General features: G+C 35.6%; 1 protein-coding gene across 1 annotated transcript; it reads left to right on the top strand.

Annotated features, from left to right (window-relative positions):
* Positions 1-7,477: 7,477 nt before the first annotated feature.
* On the top strand, positions 7,478-7,837 carry LOC101888225 (defensin-1-like). Its single transcript, XM_005174712.4, has one exon. It carries the CDS (start codon positions 7,525-7,527, stop codon positions 7,774-7,776), a length of 252 nt encoding a protein of 83 aa, XP_005174769.1. The 5' UTR covers positions 7,478-7,524; the 3' UTR covers positions 7,777-7,837.
* Positions 7,838-13,074: the final 5,237 nt, after the last annotated feature.

Here is a 13,074-nt window from a genome sequence, read left to right on the forward strand (position 1 = left end):
CCTTCTTTTAAGATGATTCAATTCAGAAGCTACATTTGTTTTTTTGGGATTTATCAATTTTCTAATTTTTTGTTTTTGGGTGGGGATGGCAGGTTGTATCTGGTATTTAAGAGAGAGAGCCGATATAGACCCCTTGAATCTAAATCAAAGCTGAATAGAACTGCAAATTTTGAACCAAATAGGATACTCCTTCCGAGAGTAATCCAGAAAGACCAATAGAAATACGAACAGACGTCGACATAAAATGTCTTGAATCGGAATAAATTCTGAATAAATTATGGGACCGAATTTGTCTTTTTATACCCTACACCACAAAGTTGTCAGGGTATTATGTCTTTTATGTCTTTGTGCATTTGTTTGTAACAGGCAAAAGGAAACGAGATAGACCCATAGTTCCTTTTGATGATCTGCATAGAATCACATTCAGAGTCGATTTATGCATGCCCATCCGTCTGTCCATGTATTTTTGTAAACAAAGTACAGTTCGCATTTATTACCCTATCCAGATGAAATTTTGCCCAGATCATTTCTTTGGCCCAAGAACCCTATTGAAATTGAAATATTAGCCCGAATAGTATGGAATTTTGCACATACAACCAAATTAGACCTGAAAATAAGTATGTATGTATAAGTATAAATAAGAGATAGCTATAGCTCCCATATATATTGTTCATCCGATTTGTAATTTTTGTCCTCCATAGCCGTAATATGCACTCTGTAACAACAATTTTTGGGGAAATATATCAAATACAGCTCAGAAATATCTTTGCCAAATTTTATCGAGATCGTTTCAGATTTGGATGTAGCCCCAATATATAACTTCATCCGATTTATCTTTTATTGTGCATTAAACGTCTAATATTTGCCCAAATGTGATGAAATTTGGCACTTACGATCGGATTGAGTCTAGAAGCTAGCATGTCAAATTTGGTTCAGATCGGTATAGCTCCCATATATATTGTTTATCCGATTTGTTATATTTGTTACCCACAGCCGTAATATGCACTCCGTAACAAGGATATTTAGGAAAATGTATCAAATACAGCTCAGAAATATCTTTGCCAAATTTTTTCGAGATCGGTTCCGATTTGGATATAGCTCCCATATATATCTTTATCCGATTTCAAATTAATTGTGCACCAAATGGGCAATACAAGTCCGAATTTAAAAGGTACAAATGCTTCGGCATATTTTGAACTTTAAATTATAATTATAATCATGGCGTGTATGAATAAATTCTCCCACAAAAACTTTTAATTGTTATGCGGAGCTCTACTAAATTAGCAAAGTGGTGTAGGGCATCATAAAGTCGGCTCCGCTCGTATTTTGATGATCCTTGCCACATTTCTCCACGGTTTTGTCTAAAAATTAGTTTTTGTAGTTCGCAATGGGTTCTAGCTCTGGTGGCGGAACATAGTATATATAGGACCACGTTTTCTTCTTCTCGATATTCGGTATTTTGATGATTTTTGCCATCTATTTCCACGGATTTGTTTAAAAAATTTCCGCGTTTTCCTATATCCCCCATATAACGGTACATCCCGATATTCGGTATTTTGATATAATTGGTATTTGTAGTTGATAATGGTTTTTGCTCCGACGGTAGAATATTGAACATTTAGGTTCACGTTTTCCTATACTACACGTATAATCATACCCACCGATATTCGGTATTTTGATAATCCTAGCCACATTTATACACGAAACAGTTTCAAATTTGGTATATAAGAAGATTTGGTAGATGAAATATAAAATTGCCTTGAGGTAGAAAGTTGTCTATAGAGGTTCCCGTTTTGGTATGGCCCACATAAAACAGCTTCACACACCTTATGGTTTTTTGAAAAGTTTAACAGTATTATCCAAACGATCTTACTAGTATTTATAGTTTAAAGTGGACCACGTTTAGATTCAGATACTTTTATATAAAAATGTTTCCTTTACCCTGAGGTGGACCGGCCGAACTTAATGTTTTTTTTTTCTAATTTTTGAGTTTGAATTTTTCAATTAATTATACCCTACACCACATAGTGGTAAGGGTATTATGTCTTTGTGCATTTGTTTGTAACAAGGAGAAGGAAACGAGATAGACCCATAGTTACTTCTGAGAACCTTCATAGAATCACTTTCTGAGTCGATTTATGCATGTCAGTCCGTCTGTCCATGTATTCTTGTGAACAAAATGCAGGTCGCATTTATTATCCGATTGAGATGAAATTTTCCAAACAATATTTTTTTGGCCCAAGGACGAACCGTATTGAAATTGGTGAGAATCGGATCAAATTTAGATATAGCTCCCATATATATCTTCATCCGATTTCGGGTTAATTGTGCACCAAATGGCCGATATAAGTCCAAATGGACTGAATTTTAGTACATCGGACCGAATTCAGTCTAGAAGCTAATACGTCAAATTTGGAGAAACCCGGTTCAGAGATAGCTATAGTTCGTAAAATGCACGATAGAATTAGATAGATTTTGATTATGTACCAAATATCTCATAGAGCTCTGAAATGCCCTGTATAAGCCCTTTTACGAGAGCTCTACTAAATATGCATAGTGGTGTAGGGTATCATATAGTCGGCCCGCCCGACTTTTGAGCTTTCCTTACTGGTTTTAACATGTCAATTTTCACACGTGCTGATACATATACCTGTATACTTCTACCATGCGCCGAACGTTAAATGTTTAATATTCGTCACTGATTAAGAATTGTTACGAAAAATGACAAAGTATCTCAAACTAGGAAGAAATGTTGTTGATAGGTATATGTGAGATTCAACTTAAGAATTTTTGGAAGTATATCCAAATTTGCATCTCAATTCGACAGATGCAACATCTCAAAAATTCTCATAAATTTTAATAGTTTTTTCTGATATCTTAAATTATTAAAATTCATGCTATGCATAATGGACCCAACGAATTTTGGACGTTTGAGTTACTGTTTTAGATATTTCGATATATATATGTTAAGTAGTTCACATCAAATGTTATCAATAACCATTTTCTTATCGTTTTCAACTAAAAATTACGCAATAAAATACTTAAAATTTTCAAATACTTTCAACAGATTAATTATTAAGAAAAAAATTACAATTATTTACAAATAATCTAAAGTATCTCATTTTATAAAATGTAAATAGTTCACCTAAGATCACTCAATGTAAGTGGCAACAACTTCAAATTCTCCACAAAAATCTTAAAACCCAGACAAGTGTGGCACATTTTCCAATCAAAATTTTATATAAATATTGAAACACCGCCGAAGGGTGATCATACTAAAAAAGTTTCTCTTTAAACAGAACAACAATGAAATTCTTCAAAGTTTTCTCCTTTGCCGTCTTCGTCTTGGCCTGTTTGGCCTTCCACTCGGCCACTGCTCGTCCAGAATCTGTAGTTGGAGCAGCCGAAACAGCATCTGGTCAACCTGATCCTTATGGCCGTGTCCCAGTAGTTTCTTGCGATTTGCTCAGTGGCTTGGGTGTCAATCATTCGGTGTGTGCTGCCCACTGTTTGTTGCTGGGAAAAAGTGGTGGATATTGCGACAGAGGTATTTGCCGTTGTCGTTAAGTTTTCGATGGAATAAATGATGGAATTTTTGAACAAACTAAAATAATAAAGGCATAACCAAAGAAATACTAAGAGTTTTATTCATGTGCTATTGATAAAAAAAAAACATATTTATAAAGTGACGACTCTACCAGGATTTGCTTTAAATCGGGGTCGACCAGACTGTCCGTATAGGTGATGAAGTTCCTCGGGTTTTCCCAAGCATATTAACCAATGGCATACATAGCAAAAACTAAAAACCAGTAAAGAAAGTCCTAAAGTCAGGCGGGGCTGACTTTATGATACCCTACATCACTTTGCTAATTTAGTAGAGCTCCGCATAACAATTAAAATTTTTGTGGGAGAATTTAATCGTATGCGCCATGATTAGAATTATAATTTTAAGTTCAAAGCACTAAATATGGCGAAGCATTTGTACCTTTTAAATTCGGACTTGTATTGTCCATTTGGTGCACAATTAATTTAAAATCGGATAAAGATATTTATGGCAGCTATATCCAAATCTGAACCGATCTCGATAAAATTTAGCAAATGTATTTCTGAGTTGTATTTGATATATTTCCCTGAATATCGTTGTTACGGAGTGCATATTAGGGCTGTGGGAAAACAAATACAACAAATCGGATGAACAATATATATGGGAGCTATAGCTATATCTGAACCGATTTCGATCAAATGTGGCATACTTATTTTCAGGCCTAATTTGATATATTTCCCTGAATATCGTTGTTACAGAGTACATATTACGGCTGAGGGTAATAAATATGACAAATCGGATGAAGAGTATATATGGGAGCTATAGCTATATCTGAACCGATCTTCACCAAATTTGACATACTAGCTTCTAGACTCAATTCGGTTGTAAGTGCCAAATTTCATCCCATTTGGGCAAATATTAGACGTTTGGTGCACAATAAAAGGTAAATCGGACAAAGTTATATATGGGAGCTATATACAAATCTGAACCGATCTCGATAAAATTTAGCAAAGGTATTTCTGAGCTGTATTTGATATATTTCCCCAAATATTGTTATTACAGGGTGCATATTACGTCTGCGGAGGACAAAAATAACAAATCGGATGAACAATATATATGGGAGCTATAGCTATATCTGAAGCGATTTCGATCAAATTTGGCATACTTATTTTCAGGCCTAATTTTGGTGATAAAAATTTACTCAAATGTGTATTATGTCTGCAGGACTTTTGGTAATGATGGCCCATTTTCTTGGACCTACATCTTCGTATAGTCCCCATATAACGGTATCTCCCAATATTCGGTATTTTGATGACATTATTTACCTGAATTGTTTCAAAATTGGTATTTGAAGTTTGTACTGAATACTTCAGCCTAAGACAGAAAACGGGCCATGTAGGTCCACGTCTTCGTATAGCCCTCATATAACGGTACTTCCCGATATTCGGTATTTTGATAATCTTAGCGACATTATTTACCGGAATTATTTCAAATTTTGTATTTGAAGTTCGTAATGGATATTACAGCCTGTGAAAGAAAATTGTCCGTGCAGGTCCATGTCTTCGTATAGCCTCCCATATAACGGTACCCCACATTATTTACTGGAATTATTTCAAATTTTGTATTTGAAGTTCGTAATGGATACTATAGCCTATACCAGACAATTGTCTGTGCAGGCTTATGACAAAAGTTGCGTGTGCAGGTTCATGTCGTCGTATAGACCCTAATGGATTTTAATTTTTTGAAAATTACCAAGTTTGTACCGAATGGTGGAGGGTATTCAAAGTTCGGTCCGGCCGAACTTACAGCTTTTTTACTTGTTTATATTGAAGATTATTGTGAGGACTTCAATTTAAGGAAGACCTGTTTATGACACACCTGTGAGAGAACATCTCAATTTATATTGAAAGCCTTAAATTTTATGAAAAATATTTTTTTTATTTTATAAAGTATTAGAACAATAACTTAGTTGCGGCAAATACAAAATCGCTGAGAATTGCAATATCCATCACGTTTTCCCATATTTATGCAGTGCAGAGAGCACAGAGTACTACCAAATACGCCCTGCAAATCACAACTAAAAACAGGGATAGGAACATTAACGTCTGGTTTTGAATTTTGTGAAGAATCATTTTTAGCGGCATTTGCCTCATTAGAAGATGCTGCCATACAGTAGCTGCCCCAGCAGACAACCAGTAGCGAGGTAACGAATATTACGCAGATTGTTTTCATGGCGTAGAACTTAATTTTCTGGGTTACAATTTCTCGGATATTTATACTTGCTCGTAAGGTATTTGTAATAATTATGGTAAAGATATACAACTGTCATCAACAAAATGACAAGCAATTATTGGAATATACATTAGCTTTTCCAAGCGCAAAACTTCACGTGCCGATTTCGGAGCAGCTTAGAAATTTATGTAAATTAGTTCATATTTGTGTCCGTACATCACGTGTATTGGCCGTAGGTAAGAATTGGGCACCAAAGGTATTAAAACTCTATATACAATATAGAATGTTAGTCGCTGTTCTGACGTTTACAGGTGGTTAAAATTAGACTTATATATCCCAATTTTATACTACATTTTATAAATGGTTATACTTAAATTCAGAGAAATTTATTTTAGAAAAATTCACGAAATACAACAAGTAAAAAACATTAAGTTCGGCCGGAAATTTCCTCAGGAACTGAGGAGACTTTTTTCGATAGAAAAAAATTTCCTCAGGAACTGAGGAGACTTTTTTCGATAGAAAAAAATTTCCTCAGGAACTGAGGAGACTTTTTTCGATAGAAAAAAATTTCCTCAGGAACTGAGGAGACTTTTTTCGATAGAAAAAAATTTCCTCAGGAACTGAGGAGACTTTTTTCGATAGAAAAAAATTTCCTCAGGAACTGAGGAGACTTTTTTCGATAGAAAAAAATTTCCTCAGGAACTGAGGAGACTTTTTTCGATAGAAAAAAATTTCCTCAGGAACTGAGGAGACTTTTTTCGATAGAAAAAAATTTCCTCAGGAACTGAGGAGACTTTTTTCGATAGAAAAAAATTTCCTCAGGAACTGAGGAGACTTTTTTCGATAGAAAAAAATTTCCTCAGGAACTGAGGAAAAATGTAGCAAAAATCATCGAAATACCGAATACCGAGAGGTACCGTCATTTGGGGGCTGTATAAAAAGTGGACCTATATACAATGTTTCGCCCCACGAGGTAGAACCTATTATGACCAACAAATACAAATTTTCAGAAAAATCAGTGGAAAAATCATGAAAAAATCATCAGCAAAAATCATGAAAATACCGAATATCGGGAGGTACCGTTATTTTTAGACAAATCGGCGAAAAAATGTGGCAAAAGTCATAAAAATACTGAATATCCGGAGGTTCTGTTATATGGGGACTATACCAAAACGTGGACCGATATACTTCATTTTCAACACCAACCATCCTAGACACAATGCAAATTGTTCTGCCAAATTTTGAAACTCTACGTCAAATAATGTGGACTGTAACGTGATTTCAACAGACAGACGGATATCGTTAAATCGACGTAGAATTTTAAGTTGATTATGAATATATTTACTTTATGGGGTCTACGAAGAATATTTAGGGATGTTACAAACGAAATGACAAAGTTAATATACCCTCCTTTTCAAGGTGGAGAGTATAATAATTTCAACGGATAATACGGTCTTTTCAAAAGGTTCATAACGGTCGAGGTATTTTTCACAGAGTTCAAATAGTTTCATTATTTAGAAAAAAAAACAAAATGATTATTTACAAAAAATTGTAAAGTATCTCGTTTTATACAATGTAAATAGTTCTCCTAAAACCACTCAATGTAAGTGGCAACAACATCAAATACTCCACAAAAATCTTCAAACCCAGACAAGTGTGGCACATTTTCCAATCAAAATTTCATATAAATATTGAAACACTGCCGAACTGTGATCACATCAAAAAGTTTCTCTTTAAACAGAACAACAATGAAATTCTTCAAAGTTCTCTCCTTTGCCGTCTTCGTCTTGGCCTGTTTGGCCTTCCACTCGGCCACTGCTCGTCCAGAGTCGGTAGTTGGAGCAGCTGGTCAACCTGATCCTTTTGGCCGTGTCCCAGTAGTTTCCTGCGATTTACTCAGTGCCTGGGGTGTCAAAGATTCGGTGTGTGCCGCTCACTGTTTGTTGATTGGAAAGAGTGGTGGATATTGCGACGGCAGAGCTATTTGCCGTTGTCGTTAAGTTTTCGATAGAATAAAAGATTTATGAACAAACAACAATAATAAAGGCATAATAACAACAATACTGAGAGTTTTATTTATTATTATGATATTCTTGTTTTCTCACACACATGCATTATCGCCTCATTTTGTAACCATTCTTGGGTGACGCGCGCTGCGTGCGATTGTGCTGAGTCCTGTCGGAATTTCCAAGTACTGCGGCCAAAATGTTTGCGTGCCCAAGGCTTTAATACACCCTCCAGAATATTTTCGCGATAATATTCGACATTTATTGTGATGCCACGGTCGATTAATACGAGCGGAGAGCGACCATCGGCTGTTATGGCGGCCCACACCATTGCCGGCGCTTAAGTTCTGGTGGCCAACCGAAGGTGCACATTTTTACCTGACCTCTTTGCAAGTAAACACCGTTTTGTTTGCTTACAAACTGCTGGACAACGAATGTTTCTCATCGGAGAAACCCAAATTCGGCAGTTCACCACTTTCGGCCAAGCGAAGCAACCCTTTAGCTCTTTTAAGTCTATTTTTTCTGTTGCGGTGTAAGTTCTTTCACTTTTTGGAATTTCAATGTCTTTACCTCGAGCCCATTTTTCACATTTGCCGAATGGAATTTTTTGGCCACTGCGACGCGGGTTTCGATCAAGTCACTTCTTTACTTTTCGAACCATTTCTGCTGATGTTGCTGTTTTCTTCTGTCCACTTCCTTGACGTCGGGCTACGCGACCAGTATCACGGTCACGGTATAGAGCGATGGTATGAGACACAAAGGATTTATTCACATTTAAATGCTGGAGTGCTCTAACGATAGCCAGCCAAATAAGAAATCACACGTATCACGCTTGAATTCCATCACGAATAACTTTTTTTCTGGAAAATTCTCACCAAAATGCTTTTGTACGCTTGTAAACAATATAATGGGCTGTCACTGGAATAATTTGCAACAACTGTCGGACGAGTGGCTTAGAAATGACAGCAGCCTGAAGTTGGTGCGGTTTTTTCATCTCACCCTGTATGTAAGTCATACAGAGGTCTTCTATCTGTGGAAGAGCTGTGGAAGACTAACTTTCTTCTATACATAAAATATCTATGGAAGATTTTCCACATATGGAACGCCTTCAGAAAGTCTTCCTCAAAATGTGAAGCCTTTTTTAAGACGTCCGCCAGTATATGTCTACCTGGATGACCTTTGAATTGAAGTTTAAAGGCCTGTGAATTGAATTTTGAATTTTATTTATTTGTTTCGTAGAAAAGATAAAACCATTACTTAATAATAACAAACACAAACTCTTGCACCATTGCAATAACCCCGACCTTTACCTCTGGCTATGCAGTATGGAGAACACATATCGATAAGAAACCATAAACAACTAAAAACCTGGATGCGTCCATGTTCATCAAGATTTGAATCGTTTCGATTCACACTTGACCCTATAGTAACAGTTGTTGGCGCTGCTATGGAGTAGTGGATCAAGCAGATGACCACAAGTAGGGTTATGAGCGTTACGTAGGTGTTTTTCATGGTGAATAGCAAAACTTTGCTTTTGTAATGAACAATCCAGGAATATTTATACCAACCATGTGATTTAGAAATTGTGACAGTAAATTGATGAGTGAAATAATTATTGGAACGTGGATTATCTATTCCATAGCCTTAACTACACCTGCACGTTAATTTTTAAAGTTGTTTTGACTTTTCTGTAAATAGTTGTATCGATACTATACATATATTGTCTGTAAGAAAAAATGTGGTCCCGGAGGGTTTTAAAGATCTACAATGAGAGATGTTCCCGTTTAGTTGTATCATTTCACCTCAACTGAATAAAGCTTGTGGTCAGGCTTAATCCCATTAATATTGTTTTTATAAAAACAACGTTTGCCTGTTAGTGGAGAACGATGCTAATGTTTACCAGGGGGTAAGGCAGGTTTCGGAAAGAGCTACCAATCCTCAGCAGTGTCCTTATTCTTTTGTCTTGGAGGATCCCCAGAAGTTATTTTATGATAATTATTATTATTTTGAGGATCTTCTTTAGATGGACAACTTCTTAAAGGTCTTCTGAAGATAAAAGTATTTTCGAAATTGGGTTGAAATATTTTCAAGTTACATGTGTTTGAATGTAACACAAATATTATGTAGCTGAAGTTATATTAAGATATTAAAAAAAAAACAATTCAAATAAATTCGAATAAATTAATTATCATTCCATAAAAAATTAAATTAATCAAAATCATGAGTTTTTTGTAAATTTTTTAATGATTTAGCATTTTACAACAAAAATTCAAGTCACAGTGATGCTCCTGGCTGAGCTATTTAAAGAACTGTTCAAATCAATGCAGCATCAGTTTAGCTTAACTCATACCAATCACCATGAAGTTTTCGAAATTGTTTACAATAACTCTGCTAGTTTTGTTCTACTGCAGCTTCAACGTCAGGGCTGTGGACGGGGAGGAATCCAATACTGGTGAAGTTGCGAAATTCAGCAAACGTGAGATCAATAAAATTCCATGTATACTAAGTTTTGAAAACCGAGGCAGCACCTGCAGTATTCCCTGTCGAGCTCGTGGCAAAAATCAAGGATTTTGTAAAGGCGGCTTTTGCGTGTGCACTGATTAATGGTCTTAGTTTTCAAATTTGAATTAATTATTCGAAAAACGTTAATGGTTGTGAAATTACAATAAAATTGTGCTATTGAAAATGTGAACGAAAAATGATTTTGTTATAAAAATATAAAAGGTTTCTCAGGAATACAACAGAAAGGAACAGGTTTTCACGAAATAATTGTTAAGGGTTGAGTTCAGCTATATATGAAGTCGATGGTAAGGGATCTTCCACTTTTAAGTTAATATTTAAATGTGTAAAATTTTTGGAAGTTATGTAAAATGTAATAAAAATTAAGCAGTACCATAAAATCCTAAGACCTATTGATATTTTATGCCCAAAATTAAAATTTAAGTTACTTCTATGCATCCGAGTCCGAAGAAAAATTGATCAAAAAAAATAGGATTTTTTTTTGTTTTTGCAAAATGGTCAGGCTTAATCCCTTTATTGCTTTTTTTTATAAAAACAACATTTGTTTATTAGTGGAGAACGATGGTAATGTTTAACAGGGGGTAAGGCAGGCGATACCTAGGTTTCGGAAAGAGCCACCAATCCCCATAAGTTCCCTTGTTTTTGTCTAGGATATTCTCCCCAGAAGTTATTTTAAAAAATAACTTCCATGAGAAAAAACATATTTTTTTAATTTTTTATTTCGTTTTGCATTTATGGAAATGTTTTCTGGTTGTATCATGGAAATATAGATTTCTTGCCTTTGGTGACTGAAAAAACTGCAACCAACTTCAGTCATTTCTAAGCCACTCGTCCGACAGCTGTTAAAATTATTCCAGTGAGAGCTCATTATATTGTTTACGGGCGTACAAAAACATTTTGTTGAGAATTTTCCAGAAAAAAAGTTATTCGTGATGGAATTCAAGCGCGATAGTGTGATTTCTTTATATTTGGTGGGGAAACGACAAGTGCCTATCGTTATAGCACTCCAGCATTTAAATGTGAATAAATCCTTTGTGTCTCGTATTATCGCTCGTTACCGTGATACTGGTAGCGTAGCCCGACGGAAGAAAGCAGCAACATCAGAAGAAATGGTTCGAAAAGTAAAGAAGCGACTTAATCAAAACCCGCGTCGCTGTGGCCGAAAAATGGTTCGTGAGCTGAACATATCACAATATTCTATTCGGCAAATATTGAAAAATGAGTTCGAGGTAATGCCATTGAAATGCCAAAAAGTGCAAGAACTTACAGCGCAACAGCAAGAAACTAGACTCAAAAGAGCCAAAGACTTGCTTCGCTTGGCCGAAAATGGTGAACTGCCGAATTTGGTTTTCGCCGTCTCCGATGAGAAAAAATTCGTTGTCCAGCAGTTTGTAAACAAAAAAAAATGATCGTGTTTACTTGCCAATGAGGTCAGCTAAAAATGTGCACCTTCGATTGGCCGCCAGAATTCAAGCGTCGGCCATGATGTTGATGTGGGCCGCCATAACAGCCGATGTTCGTTCTCCGCTCGTATTTATCGACCGTGGCATCAGAATAAATGCCGAATATTATCGCGAAAATATTCTAAAGGGTGTAATAAAGCCTTGGGCACGCAAACATTTTGGCCGCAGACCTTGAACATTCCAACAGGACTTAGCACCATCGCACTCAGCACGCGCCACCCAAGAATGGATACAAAATGAGGTTCCTCGCTTCATTTCCAGCGGCCACAATGGCCACCAAAATCTCCGGATACCAATCCGTTGGACTATTGTGTCTGGAGTATTTTGGAAAACAAGGTGGGCCAAAGTGTCGTTCACCTCAAGCAAACGCTTCACCGGTAAAGGGCCAAAATACCGCAGAGCAACATTCGTGCAGCGTGTGATGGTTTCATTGGCCGTTTGAAGGCCATAATTCGTGTCAAATGTGACCGATTCGAACAAATCTAAACTTATTCTAAAATTTGATGCTATTTCCGAAATTTTTTGCTTTCATTCAAGAAAATTTAAAAAAAGTAAAAATTATGGCGTTTGACTTTGTTTGCAGTTATTTTATCTCTGTATTGGGAAATTTGATCAGGAATATATTTGTCTTTGGTACCATTCTTCCAAATGTATGCTTTATAGGATAATTTTGCATACAACTACACACATTTTATTAACTCCATCACAGTGTATTCGACAATTTTAATGCTACTTCTAATCCTTTAAATGAAAAGCCATGAATTTTTTGGGTAATTTTTAATAAAAAATGTGGTGGAGTGAAATTTTTTTATTGAATGCGTCTTAGTAAAATATAAAGAGCTTACTTCCCAGGTATTAGGGCATAAGTATTTTTTATCAACTGTAAAGCTCCACGTTGGGCGCCATTTTAAACCACTTTTTAAATTTCATACAACACAACGAGTTTTAATTTTTATATTCTTTTAAAGAATTCCTTTATAACCTCGATATCTATAATAGTTTTTTTTTTTTTTAAATTTCGAGTTTGCACGTTGGGCGCCATTAAAAAATTTCTAAAATTTAAATTCTAAACTAATTTCCAGATATCGCATAACTACAACGCATGTATGCAGTTAAATGAGCACGTGAAATTTACTGTTTGGAATGCTAATACATATTACCATAATTGTCTGGCTCATTAATCTACTGTCAAATTATCGGAACTTTAACAATATTTTGTAAATGACAAACCTACTAATTGTTTCCTAATTATTTACGTACATTCCGGACAAGTATAAATACCCAAGAAAATACAACCACGAAACAAACA

Source organism: Musca domestica, unplaced genomic scaffold, assembly GCF_030504385.1.
Source record: "Musca domestica strain aabys unplaced genomic scaffold, Musca_domestica.polishedcontigs.V.1.1 8, whole genome shotgun sequence".
Classification (NCBI taxonomy): Eukaryota; Metazoa; Arthropoda; class Insecta; order Diptera; family Muscidae; genus Musca; species Musca domestica.

Bases quoted from the DNA above. Each gene is read 5' to 3' on its own strand.
- LOC101888225 (XM_005174712.4), top strand. From the start codon at position 7,525: ATGAAATTCTTCAAAGTTCTCTCCTTTGCCGTCTTCGTCTTGGCCTGT.